A 13,699-nucleotide genomic window follows, 5' to 3' on the forward strand; every position below is an offset into this window, starting at 1 on the left:
TGGGCACATGTGTGTTTACAGTTTTATTAGCATGTGAGTGTGGTGTGTGTGCGCTCATACAGTCAGGGCATAAATATACAGTACAGTGGGCTACAGTTGTGTGCGGGTGTTTTTGCACCACACAGTTTGTACTTGTGCTCCTACGTGTTCGCATTTGCATATTCCTCCCTGCACATCTGGCATCCCACTACATGAAGCAATTAAATTTTATTTCTTCCAAGTGACATGACATGTTGACTGATCACAGGCGAGTCTTTGTCTGCGCTGGGTGCCACACATGTTCTATAAGAGGCCCTTATTGTTTCATACAGAACTCTGCCTCACTGATCCCTCTGATACACAGACACGTTGTGGACCACCTCTCCCTGTCTGTCTCCCTCCCCGTCTTTGTCCCTCTTGTCCTATATGTTCATGTGGATTGTGAATGTTTCATTGTGCGCAGAGTCATTGGCACGAACAGGCGCCCACTGCCACAGGATACGCTGCCAAGCATCTAGGATACACTATGTACCGGTTCACTTTCATAGTCACGTGGCTTCCTGTTAACTTAATGTTGTCCTCAAGAATATAGGATTAGGATAAATATATTTTTGTGGTACTTTTGTCTGCAACACAGTGGGCCCAAGACTTCAACATTCAAGTCCAGCAGATCCGAGGTACAACACTAGCATGGTGTGCATATATTCACAAGTTAATTACAAGCAGAAATGCCCACATGCTAAAACTTATGTACAAAACATGTGTAAATATATCATTAGTATGTAGAAAAGCTCCGTCCTTTACAGTGCAGAGTGTTTTTATTTTTATTTTTTGAAAGCGTACACATCAAAAATACTGTGTTTGTCAAATCTACTGCTGAAAACAACCTCAGGTCGACAGGTAGCCAATAAATCCTCCAGTGTCACACTGAGTTTTTACACCTTTGCTATTGTCTCTCACTCAAACCTTAGGAGTTTTGTTTCCAAGTTAATGTCAACATGTAGTATTGCATAGTAAACGTGCTGACCTCAAACTTGGCAGTGAAACAAGTTGCCAATTTGATCCAAGGCAGATGATGTTTCTCCTCTGGTTTACTTCTCAGACGTCACACAGGAGAGAATGCGCAAACTTGCAAACACATGGTGCAGCAGCAAATTTAAATCGGCATTACCTCTGTGCGCTTCAGCTCAGCGTGCAGAGTTAAGAAGCTTTAGGCTTTTGCATAGTCCTACTGCAAAGATTTTCTCTTTTTAAACTTCCTTTTGTACCTCTAATTATCAAAAACATATTGCAACAGGATGCTTTCCGATAGTTACTGTATGTGTAAAATTACTTTCAGTTGTAGCATTCCGACTGTGACTGCACAGCCATTTGTTTGACATGGCTTCCAGGCAGTCAGCACCTGCTTATACGATGATTTGACGTATGTGTCTGACGAGCAGACCCAATTGCAAACTGCTCATTTTAATTCCACAGCTGCAATTGCCATCAGCTGTGAAAGACGTGCTGGAGCCCTGAGCATGTCCACATTAACTCGCTGTGAAAGGCTATAAATAAGCATAATCTTGCCACTAAATTAACCATGCAATGACTAATACAGTTAGTTCCTGAAGACCTATGTCAGTTCAACACACCAGCAACTTCACTGCCAAGTTTGGGGGAGTTGAATCCAGAGCACTTAGAAGGAGAAAAGCCTGAAAAGAGAGAGGCCTGTTATTTATGATCTTTCATTATGGCTCTCAGAGGTCTGGCGCGTAGTTTGATAGTGAAACACCACTCAGCCCACATACAACATTACAACAAGAGACATGCCATGCATGTGCCATGAGAACACCACCCATGTGCTGCACGATGTCACATGTGTACTTGTGGGGTCTGGTGGAACTCCTACAGAATCTTTGAAAGAGCTTCTATGATGAGGTGGAAATAATGCCACGTGAAACCAGATGGTGGCTTTCTGTCAGTGTAGGTGTGAGCGTTTTACGAGGCGATGCCAGTGCGATTCAATCGAACAATTGTTGGGAGAAACAGAGAGCCGGTCAGGGGATGAGAACACATATGGGTGCACATCATTAATCTTGAACTTGTCAGCACAATGATGCTGCTGTTTTCTCAACAGCTGTGAAACAGAAATTACAACAGTAATTAAAGTTTTGAATGCGGTTTATATCTAACTACAGCATCAAAATTAAGTCAACAATTAAATAATAATTATTTTTTCCCCCAAGACAAGATCAATTCAAGTCCTGTACACTTATAAAAAATAACATTTCATGGTCTAATAAATAACTTTTCTGCAGACAAGCTATATTACTGTGCTCATCTTGTTGTTTGTGTTGTTGGTTACTTAAAATCTGCTACTACTGATAATAATCACAACATTATACAACATTGTTTGGGAATATAAATCCTTCTAAAAATGTTAATGCTGGTTACAGAATGACCCACTGAGGCACAGTGAAGTTACAACCAACATTTTTGCATTGGCTTTGTTATATTGCACCCTCTACAGGCCAAATCGATACATTGCAATTACTGAATTTAAAAAGTATTTAGACTGTTTAGATTTTTTCTTAATAGTTGAACTCAGTGACTAATTAGCAAGAGTCATTCAAATGTCACATAGCTCAATACGAGATTCAACTTATCTGCCATTGTCATTAATGAATTGATTCATATATGGCAAGTAGGAAAATCATTTATATATTTCTTTTATAAAAACTTTTTTTGTGCAGGGGAATGTGTACAGGAGCTGGTTTTTAAGGGGATAGTATGCAGATGTTGTCATTATTCAGCTGCTTTGTCATGGGGATAAGATAAAGTTGCTTTACAGTCTGACATTGCAGTGGCAGGTTTAAATATTCTGACGATCTAAAAAATACGTTTTTAATTATTGTAAGATCAAAACTGTTAACAACAAGCTGGAGATCTATTTTACTTACAAATAAATACAACATTTTATATATATTTAAAATAAGACAATATGAAAACTGGCAATTTCTTCAATGAATATGTGGGGGGAAAACAAAACGTATTTTTCTTTTTAAGCCTGTAAAATTAGATTATAGGGAAACTATTTGCTTAGTCTGGCCACGATGCGTTAATATGCTCACTTTAGTTCCAGGTGACAGCTGCAGTTTGCCTTTATGTTTTTTTGTTTTTTGTTGTTTTTTTTTTTACTTCCAGGGTTTTAACAAACCTGCCGCTGATTGGTCCAATTTTGACATCCACAATCCCTGACCAATCAGAGCGCCGGAGCCTTGTTGGTACATTAAGGAAGAAAAAACAGCTGTCCACAAGCTGCACAAGAGGAATATTTCAAACCGTTGTGCCGCAGTTTGGCTCTAAACTCAAGTATGTATGGAAACTAAAAACTTTGCTTTACCAGACAGTGTTTGTAATGTCGCAGGTTATATGTTAAACGTAGCCAGGGCTTACGAGCTAGCACTGTGGCTAGCAATACACTGTTAATACTTTAATGGCCGATAACTGCTGATTTCTCTCACTTGGTAATTTAAGCCTCGTCACAGGACCTTCACGGCTGTAGGTATATCATTTACAGGGGACTTTCTCCTATCTGGAGGACGGTGAAATGTGTATATTCGAGAAGCCAGGTGACCTTTCGGTGGACGAGCTAGCAGCCTCGGTAGCAAAACAGTAATGTGACGACGTGTTGTGTGACCAGTTAGCAATGGTGCAAGGACGGGGGAGCGTCATCAAACCAGGTGAAGCAGACGCGTGTGAACGCAGCCCAAAGCTCATAATGTGCGATTAAAAAAATATAACTTCTGCTGCAAAATGTATCTTGTGGCCAGTACATGCCTAGTAAGCCTGTTGCAGCACATATGAAAGAAAATACAAATTGCATATTTTGAAAAGGAAAAAAAGAGAGGCTCAAATAATTCAGTATGTAGGCCTTTGATCGCTGCTGGAACAATTTTCGCTTTTGCTGACATGATATCGAGACGGATTCAGTTTTATTTGTGCAACAGGAGTGCACCTCGGGATTATTTATAAAAAGAAAAAATAAATAACCGACATATACTGAAGCTACAAAGTCTTTGTTTACATTTCCCCTCCTGTCTACAAGTGCCTGAAAGCTGCGCTAGTCAGAGAATAAATGTGCAGAATGCGTGTTTAAAATGTACACGACTAAACACATTGCCGTAAACGTTGGGTTCAACGTATTTCTGAGGCTGTGAGGGCGCATGCAGTCGTGAGAAGGTGGATGTCAGCACGATAAATCTGGCACAAGACGGGCCTGCCATTTTGTCTCACCAAGCAGAAGATGAATGTCAAAATGCACCAATTTATGCACAACTTCACTCATTTGTTTTGTGTATATTGTATGTATACACTTCCAATAGTAACTGAAAGGTGGTGGCAAAAAAAAAAAAAAACGACGAGAAGATATTTGCGGTCGTCGCCAGGTGTTGAGTGTAATCAGTTTAGCAGGTGGCGTAAGGCAACCACACCGGGGTAAATAAGGTAATGATGGGAGCAGGTCTGCAGTATCCTGGTGCTGTGCTCACTGTAGGCAACTAGTGTTTAAAACGGAAACGCCTGATTTCCATAACAATGAATCAACGATGTTACAAAGTGTGGGTCTGTTATCTTATGCAGTGTTTGGTGCTTTATAATGTAACCTTGATATCCCTGAGATGCATTAGCATACCTTGACGAGACGGGACTCCTTCAAGGCATAGCCAGCAGCTAAATGCTGACCAAAGAGCTTCTCAGCTACTCCCACACCACAGCTGTTCACTCTGATCAGCTGTTTGTGAACAATCCTACATCATTGAACTGGTTAAGAAATGTGTGCTTTTCTTTCTTTTTTCCAACAGAAAGAAAAGTCTGTGTGTTCCACTGCCAAACATCTACTCTGCACAGACCAATAAAATGGTGAGATGTTGTGTTAACTATTCCAGATATTATTTTAATTTGGCTAATGTTAACTATTTTTCTTTAAATGCCTTTTAATAGGAGGGATTTCCATTGCTGAATTTGTGTGCACTGCATGAGGAATGACCTACTTTACAATAACAATATGATAGGATATAGGAATCAGACATTTTCATTAACGCTATCATGTGCAGCATAAACTGTACCTTCTCAATGCTATTGCAGTGCAGTATTACCCACTACTTTGCTTGCTAAAATTAACAAATACAAATCTGTAAATAATACTTTTGCTAGTAATAATACATAAGTTGCATCCCCAAATGTGTCACAACTGATAAAGCAGACAACTCAAACAGGAGGTTAAAAGCTGTTTAAAATATGGAAGTGATTGGACTTGTATTTGTAGAATTGTTTATTATGTAATACTTAAGTGACATTTTACCTATATTTTGTGTCAGTTTGCTAAACGTCAGTATTTTCTTCATTTGTTAAATAGGTGTGACAACTGCCAAAGCCCCGTGTGACAGACAGCCTTCAGGGAGCCAGCTATACCACCCCACAGAAGATGGAAGAGTCTCCTCACTTGTACATCTCAGAGCTTGAAGACAATGAGGATATAGAGGAAGAGGAGGATGATGAGGATGATGATGATGATGATGATGAAGACATTTATGAAGAAGAACTCGACTTGACTAAGTCTCGCTACCCAGAGCCTCATAAGCTTCCCAAACAGGATACTGAGAGAAATCCCTTTCTCTGCCAGCACTGTGAGAGATGTTTTACAAGCAAACAAGGCTTGGAACGACACATGCACATTCATACTGGGGCGAACGATGAGGGACACAAAAGCGATATGAGCAACATGTCTTTTGGTTCAAATTTAAGTCAGCTGCAGCATGAAAAGACAAAGCCTCTGGATTCAGGGAGCTCAGTCATGCAGCTTCATGCTTCATCCCCTACTAGCCCGAATACGTCTGCTTTGTCTGCTGGAGATCACGCTGCCCAGTCACACAAGCCAGGAGTACAAGATGGGCACCATGCTTGCAAGTACTGTGAAAAGGTATTCACAACACATACCAACAAGAGACGCCATGAGCGCAGGATCCATGAGAACCACCAGCAAGTCACACATGTGGAAAAAACGCAGCTGCCACAAGAGGAGAATCCTCAGAGAATAGTCAGTGAATCCTCTCAACAGCAAACACAGCTTGGTGAGAGTGCAGCACTTGCAGCTGTTCTGGAGAATGAAGGTGAACACACAGAACAATACATGCTAGATGTCTCTAGCAATATTTCTGAGAATCTTAGCTTTTACATTGATGGAAAGATAGTGTCAACAAGTACTGTCAGTAACTGTGAAGCAGCTGAGGGTAATTCTGGGTCTTCAACTTTAGTTGGACTGGATGCCCTGATTCTAGACCCCACCCAAATCAGCCAGGTTTTAAATACAGATTCAGTTGCAGGCAAGGAAATACCTGGTCAACCACTTGCCAAGAGGAGAACTGCAACACCACCTCTCCTACCACAAATTAAAACTGAACTGGAGTCTGAGGTGGTCGTGTCTTCATCCTCGTCATCACTTGTATCTTCTCTAATAGAGAATCTGCTTCCTCAAAATACAGAGTCTACAGTTGTGCAGAAAGAAAGAACTGTGTTTTTGTCGCCAAAGCTGAAGCAGCTTCTGGAGAAGCAGGACGGCCTTAAACCTACACTTGCCCTCATCACAGATAGCCAGAAGCCATGCTCACCTGTGTCTCTTTCTGTCCTACCCTCTGGAACAGGGAGGTTTAAAAGAAGAACCGGCTCTCCCACAAGCTCGACACAGCAAAATGAAGAAACATCAACACCAGATACAGGAGATTTTGATGATGTAACTATGGGACAAACAGAGACCCAGCAAAGCTCACCTGTGCACCAGACACTCAACGAAAACAGTGACACGACCCCATCTGTCGCGGAGCCGACAGTGAAGCCTGTTTTGACGGACAGCTGGCCCCCTGTGACTGGTGGTAATTCCTGTAACCAGCAACCTCTGGATCTTTCTAATGCAATCAAAAGAAATGAAGATGTGGCTTTGGCTGATGCTGTGCTGGATTTGAGTTTGCAAAAAAAGAGCTTAGGTGAATCTGAACCAACATTAAGTTTTATTTCGCAGACCGTTTTGAAAGAAGGAGAATCAAGTACATGCCTGGTGGAGAAAGCCTTAATGAAACTTGGAGAACAAAGCATGAGCCTGGGGAATCCTGAGGCTCCTCTAGTCACAGACTTTACCATAGTTACAGGTTCAGACATCGTGACTCCAGTGGATCCCGTTACAGACGGGCTTGTTTATGGACTTACCCTACCCACCACTTCTCTGACTCCATCACCTGCCTCTCTTACCCCTGTTGCTCTGCAGCCAGCTTCACCGTGTACGATAGCGTTTGCTTCCCCAACCTCACACACTGTGCTCCCTACTGCTCCTTCATTAATCACACTTTTGGCACCACCACCACAAATTTCCAACCCCTCAAACCAACCAATCCAGGTATTAGCCCCAAATATATCTCCTGAGCCCTTGGTAATCTGCACAGAAAATGCATTAAGTTCTTCAGAGTGTGATTTAACAACTGCATTTGCCACTACAAATTCTGCAAACCTCGTCACTCTCTCCCAACCCCTTGACCCGACTCTAAATCTCCCTGGCCACGTGTTTCTCACTGATCAAATTGCTCTCAATCCACCTATAGTTGAGTCCACTCCTGTGTCAGAAGTGCCGTTCACACCCACTGTGACTTTAAATGATTCCCTACTCAACTCGTACAACATTGCCAGCAACACAGTGTTAATAGAGTGTACAATAGCTCTTGAAGCCCCGGGGAGTGTAGTCCCTGCTGCAATTACCTTACAAGAAAATACTGCTGAGTCTCCAGCTCCGACACAGATGGTTGTTAATCACATAGAACAGCAACAGATTGTATCGGTGCCCAACCCTCAAACCGCAGACCCCACTATTCTTGTGTCCTCCATCGCAGAATCAGTCACTCTGTCCACTGCAGTGATACCTGATTGCCCCTCTGTAGCTGAGTCCATTCCTGACCCAGAGCCTGTTGTCAGTCCAGAGCCACCAACCGCAAAAGATGAGGACGCTGCTAACAGTTCTGTTTCCATCCCTGAAATCTCCACTGAAACCTCTCCCCCTTCTGAGAAAGCTGAAGAGGAGGAGCCCTTAAATAACACACCGGCTGATGTACAACAGCAGACGTTCACCAAGAATTTCATCTGCAATGTGTGTGATAAGCTGTTCCATTCAATGAAGGAACTGGGCCACCACGTAGGTGATCATGCTGATGAATGGCCCTACAAATGTGAGTTCTGCGTGCTGCTCTTCGGCAAACCCTCTGCTTTGCTCGATCATCGATCGAGCCTCCACGGTGTCGGAAAGACTTATGTTTGCAGCGCATGTACTAAAGAATTTGTCTACCTTTGCAATCTGAAACAACATCAGGAAGAGCTACATCCCGGTCAGCAGTGCACATACACAGAAGAAGAAAAGGGAAAACTAAGACCTCAGAACTACAACAACACAACTAAAGTCGACACGGCGCCCTCGGTTCCCGAAGCTCCGGAGGAACCCAAAAAAGTGGTTAAAAAGGAAGAAGGTGAAGTAGATGTGACTGCTGAAGAACTGTTTACAACAATTAAAATTATGGCTTCAGATGGCGGTAAGGTCAAAGGACCTGATGTTCGCCTCGGCATTAACCAACATTATCCCAGCTTCAAGCCCCCTCCTTTTCCTTACCATAACAGATCACCTGCTGGTTCAGTGGCTTCAGCCACAAACTTCACCACCCACAACATCCCACAGACATTTAGCACAGCTATCCGGTGCACCAAGTGTGGGAAAAGCTTTGATAACATGCCAGAGCTTCACAAGCATATCCTGGCTTGTGCAAACGCCAGTGATAAAAGGCGATACACACCCAGAAAGAATCCTATCCCACTGCGCCACTTTGCAAAATCTCAAAATGGAGTGCTGTCGACTACAAATTCTACTAACGGACTGAACGCTTCGAACAGAGTCAGTCATTCAAACAGGTCCAAACATACTCAAGAACCACCAGTAAAGTTCAAAGTGCTGAACAAAAGGAAGAAGAAGTTGGTCCAAAGGGTGATGCCACAGAGGAACAAGTCACTTTCCTCATCACATAAAGTGTCATCTGCACAGGTGGGTGAGCGACAGGAAATATTCGTCTGCCCGCACTGCAGCAGGGAGTTCACAATGCGTCGCAGTCGAACCAAGCACATGGCTGTCTGCCCCAAGAAACCTAAAGAGATAAAGAAAAGGAAGGAAGGAGGAATCTCCCTGACAAAGGAAAACGACGGACGCTTGCACAGAGGGGTTTCTCATGTTGAAGAGAAACAGCAGTCCTCACCTCCGCATAAAACAAGACTGCAAACATCTGGTTCTGCAAAGCGGCCTGCCATCCTACCAGTACAGACCGTCTTTTCCAACAAAAGAAGCAAAATAATCATAAAAGAGAGCACACAGCCAAAGCACGAGACGCCCACTCTGAACGAACTTCCCATTGTTCGCACTTTCAACCCGACTATGCGGCAATATAGCCGAGTGCAGCATAGCGTCAAAGGAGTCCCAATAAAAATCACTATAGTGAAACCTCAACAGACTGCACCACAGAAAGATGAGTTGCTTCCCAGCCAGAGCCGAGACGAAGCAACCGGAACCGTTACCAGCAGCTCTGAGCAGAGCGCTTCAGCTTGATGTCGACTCAGAAGCCCATCTGGGATCAGCAGGTAGTAGAAGCACACTCCACTTAGATTTTAAGCTTGCACAATAATGACAATTATAGTTATGTACAGTCATTATGAACATAGAGGAGTTATGCAGCGTGATTTATGATTTGTGTAATTAAGTAATGCTGATGAAAAAAACACAAACAGCTCTCAGTAGAAACTAAACATCTTAAATGAGAAGGATCAAACAAACTACCAGATGGCTATGAACAGTGCTGCATTTATGTCTCTTCTCAATGTGCGTTTTGTTTGTGTCGTTTTCAGGGCTGCTGTACTGAACTCCTTCAGTGATTCTAAAGGGAGAAAACTGGTAATCACACTGTAAACCCAGCGGACTTGTAGGCTGTATTATACTGTAGAATAAATGGCTGAATTCAGGACAGATGCAACAGACAAACCGAGGATACCACACTGAGTGTTTGAATGCTTTTGTAGCAGCTTTGGAGTTTTGTAGATTTCCTCCTTCGTTTCCGTAAACTTTGTGTCGACGGCTTGGATTTGCACTTGAAGTTAATCTGACTGCTACATGTCACAAATTGGAAAGGAAATTGGAGGAACTGAGCTGGAAGGCTGCTCTCATTTCCTACTTGGTGGGTTTTTCAGAGAGGATGGCAGGTGGCAATCATTTTCAGCATGCATTTGCACTTTTTCTTATCTGTCGTGTGTGGCCTTTTGGTTTAAACTCTTAGTGCATGCCGTCTGTGTGCTTGTACTACAGCTACATTAATTTAGGATGGATTAAGTCGATGCAGTTAGGCCTTAAACACTGAATCTGATGTCGATCCTTTGATCTGGGAGACAGTAACCAATACAAGTATATGAAGGACATGTCAAATGTAGGGAAATGGTAAATGTGGATGATTGTTTCTGAACTCAAGATGACAAAATCACACCTTTATAGTGCAGTGCAACATTGGCCACAAGCTTTCTGTCAAAATTCTTATGAAGGATCAGCAATTCCGATGAGGAAAGTCTGTTTATAATCATTGGTGTGAATGTAACATTTAATGCTACAGCCTTTTCAGGCCAAAATCCTGTATTACGTGGTTGGCCCAGCTGCTACTGTATGTATTTGTATTTGAGGATAATGATTTATACGTGCCATCTAATGTATAAGTTCTGACTTAATGTGGCATAAAAGTGTTTCCCACACAAAGAATTTATTTTGGTGGTTCAGTCAGAAAGAGTCACCCTCACTTCAACAAATTGAAGCTGCACATTCGACTTGTGAAAACATACCTTTAAAAGATTAATGTGAACTTACATGTCGTAAAGGAGAATGTAGTGTGCAGCCAAATTACATGATTAATTCGGGGGGCTTACAGGCCACCTTGATAAATTCTTGACTTTTGGGAAGCTGTGCAGTTTGATTTATTTGCACTGCAATCCCAAAAAGAAGTACTATGATGAAAAAAAAAATCTGTACAGCTTGAATGCACCGATGCTGCTTTGAAATATGTTCACTTCTAAACGGCGTTGACCAAGCTAACTCTAGTGCTTGCCTTTTCTGCATTTCTTCTGAAATCCTAATATTCCTACAGTAGTCAAATTTGCTTTTTTTTTTTTTTTTATTTTATTTTGCACCTCTTCTGCAGATGTTTGTCAGCAATATTGTTTTGTGGTATTTTCGTCACCCAGTGACTAGAGGTACAAGTCTGTTAAGTCTTCTTCATCTGTAACATACAACCACGTCACCGTTGCTTATATTCTACGTAACAGTTGCCAATGGTTTAATGTGTGAAGTGTGTATATTTAAATTCCCACATGTATGAATCAAAAACTAGAAATGTGATCAGTTATGGGTTAATTTTTTTTTCCTGAAAACCTTGTAGTGGCATATGAAAATGGTTTTATAAGCTACTAGTTTGAAGATCCAGTGCAATACAGGGTAGTTATTTCATTATGATTGAGTTTTATTAATTTGGTGAAACTAAAACTTGACAATAGTCTGTATTAGAGAGAAAGAGAGAGAGAGAGAGTTATAGTACTTCTACGTTTTTGCCTTTGCAAACCTTGCTGGTTATATCTCTTTCATACAGACATACTGCAAAATGTTGGATGTACAGGACGGTTGGGGAGACTGTTATTTAACTGTGAAAAGTGCTTGTAGCATTTCAAAGTGTAAATTGAGTCATGTATATTTATTAATAATTTAAAATCATGTTATCAGTCTTTGAACAATTCCTCTATGATTTGCACTAAAGTTTTTTCAAGCGAGTGTTCAAAATAAATGGCGAATGTGAAGGTTGTATGTGAAGCTTGTGTGAAACTTTCTTTGGTTGAACAAGTTGATTGGAATTCTTTGAAATAATATCGAGACCTGCTAGTATACAGCCGACGCAGCGTGTGCCCACAGAACCCATCCGTAGCCAGGAGGTGGCACACTTTCCTCACGTTAACCTCTGGAGAGGTGGATTCGGCAGAGTGAAGGGGGCTGAATAATACCGCTGCATCTCTCCTGCACTCCTACATTCTGTTTGAAAAATCCATTTACAGTGACATGTCTTTTTATGCTGTTTTTTAAAGAATCCTCTCCACCACCTCTACTTCAGCATTTGGAACCGGGATGCCAAAAAGTCTTCATGCAGGAATATCTACAGCTCCCAGCTTGTGACCTGTTTTCTGTGAAACCGGCAAATTATCATACAGAATAGCTGTTTAAAACCTTTAATGTTATTTAAGATCTGCAACAACAAAATCTGAAACAATTGTGCTGCACTTTTCTTACATTTCTTCTTCCTGCATCACGGGTAAATAAGGTTGCTCAGCTAACAAGTATCAGGTTCGTTTAGCAGTGAAATCCAATGTACCTTTTCCCTATTTTACAGTAAATTAAACAACACCGTTGTTTACTCAACCTTCAAGTTCTTCAAATGGAATATTTAATTGCTTTTTTACAAATCTCAGCTGTATATTTTCCCATTAATGTATTCAGATTGCTTTCGCTGAACTTTGCAACCCGCAAACATCGACTGTAATTCAGTTAGCAATAAGCAGTTTGTGCCTCTTGTGTAACGATTGTTTCGCAGCTCCGTGCACTTTGGGGTTAAGTTAACCTAAGAAGTGATGAGTCAAGTGGTGAGTGACTAAAGTGGAGGAAAGTAAAGTGAAAGTGTGGCCACTGGCTTTAGCTGGAAGAACATTTTAGGCCTTGATTCAACTAACTCAGGGCAAAGAGCAACAGCAGGAGCAGCTTCATAAACCAACAGGCCAGCTTGACTCCACAAAACTCATCTGCACAAGCTGAGTTTGGAGGCAAGAAGTAATTAGCAAAATTAGCTGTGGGTGGAGGAAGTAGCCTAGTGGTGCAAAGTTTAGCAAATGCACAGTGGAAGGAGAATTTTACTGGTCGAAATAAAGAGGCGCTAAGATGAGTTTGCTTGTGAGTTAAGAAGCGACAAGCATCTGACAGAACATTAGTCTGCAAGAAGGATGTGTCTTGGGAATGTGAGCAAAGGTCCAATCAAGTGGCCCTCAGCTGTCTCCACCTGTTGTAATAGGACAAATCACGCCTGTCATTCAACCACAGATCAACCAATCATAGTTCAGACGATGGAGTGACCATGTGTTGGCAATCATTAGACTCAGAGCTGCAAAAATGTTTGTCCTGTGGATTAGGACTGCACAAAGGATATCAAAAAATAAAAATCAGGAAAGAAGATCTCGTGAGGATTCTGGAGATTCCCTCAAAACTGTGAGTTTTTACCAAAATATAAATAGATGCTCTGTGTTTATTGTTTGAAACTGCCTAAAGCTACCAGGGATGTTTTTGAAGTGTGTAGCTAATAAGGTCTTGCTTTCATTAAAGCGAAAAGATTTTTTTATTTTTTTCTTTGTGGCCAATACATTCAAACTTCCAGCTGTTTAATGAGGAAGCCACGTGAATAAACAGCTTTCACAGTCAGAAACAGACTGAAAAGTCTATTTTTGTCACTTAAAAAGCAAGAAAATAATTAGAATTTAAAAACTGTCTACACAAAATGGTTATTGAACATCAGCTATCTGACAAATGTGGATGTTTTTA

At 41.5% G+C, this 13,699-nt stretch overlaps 1 protein-coding gene across 1 annotated transcript; it reads left to right on the forward strand.

The window, feature by feature from the left end:
* Window positions 1–3,252: 3,252 nt before the first annotated feature.
* Window positions 3,253–11,932, forward strand: prdm2a (PR domain containing 2, with ZNF domain a). Its single transcript, XM_008275756.1, has 4 exons — window positions 3,253–3,333; window positions 4,824–4,881; window positions 5,378–9,675; window positions 9,940–11,932. The coding sequence occupies exon 3, from the start codon at window positions 5,447–5,449 to the stop codon at window positions 9,641–9,643; it is 4,197 nt and encodes a 1,398-aa protein (XP_008273978.1). The 5' UTR covers window positions 3,253–3,333; window positions 4,824–4,881; window positions 5,378–5,446; the 3' UTR covers window positions 9,644–9,675; window positions 9,940–11,932.
* The last annotated feature ends 1,767 nt before the right edge of the window (window positions 11,933–13,699 follow it).

Source organism: Stegastes partitus, unplaced genomic scaffold, assembly GCF_000690725.1.
Source record: "Stegastes partitus isolate 25-593 unplaced genomic scaffold, Stegastes_partitus-1.0.2 Scaffold58, whole genome shotgun sequence".
Taxonomy (NCBI): Eukaryota; Metazoa; Chordata; class Actinopteri; family Pomacentridae; genus Stegastes; species Stegastes partitus.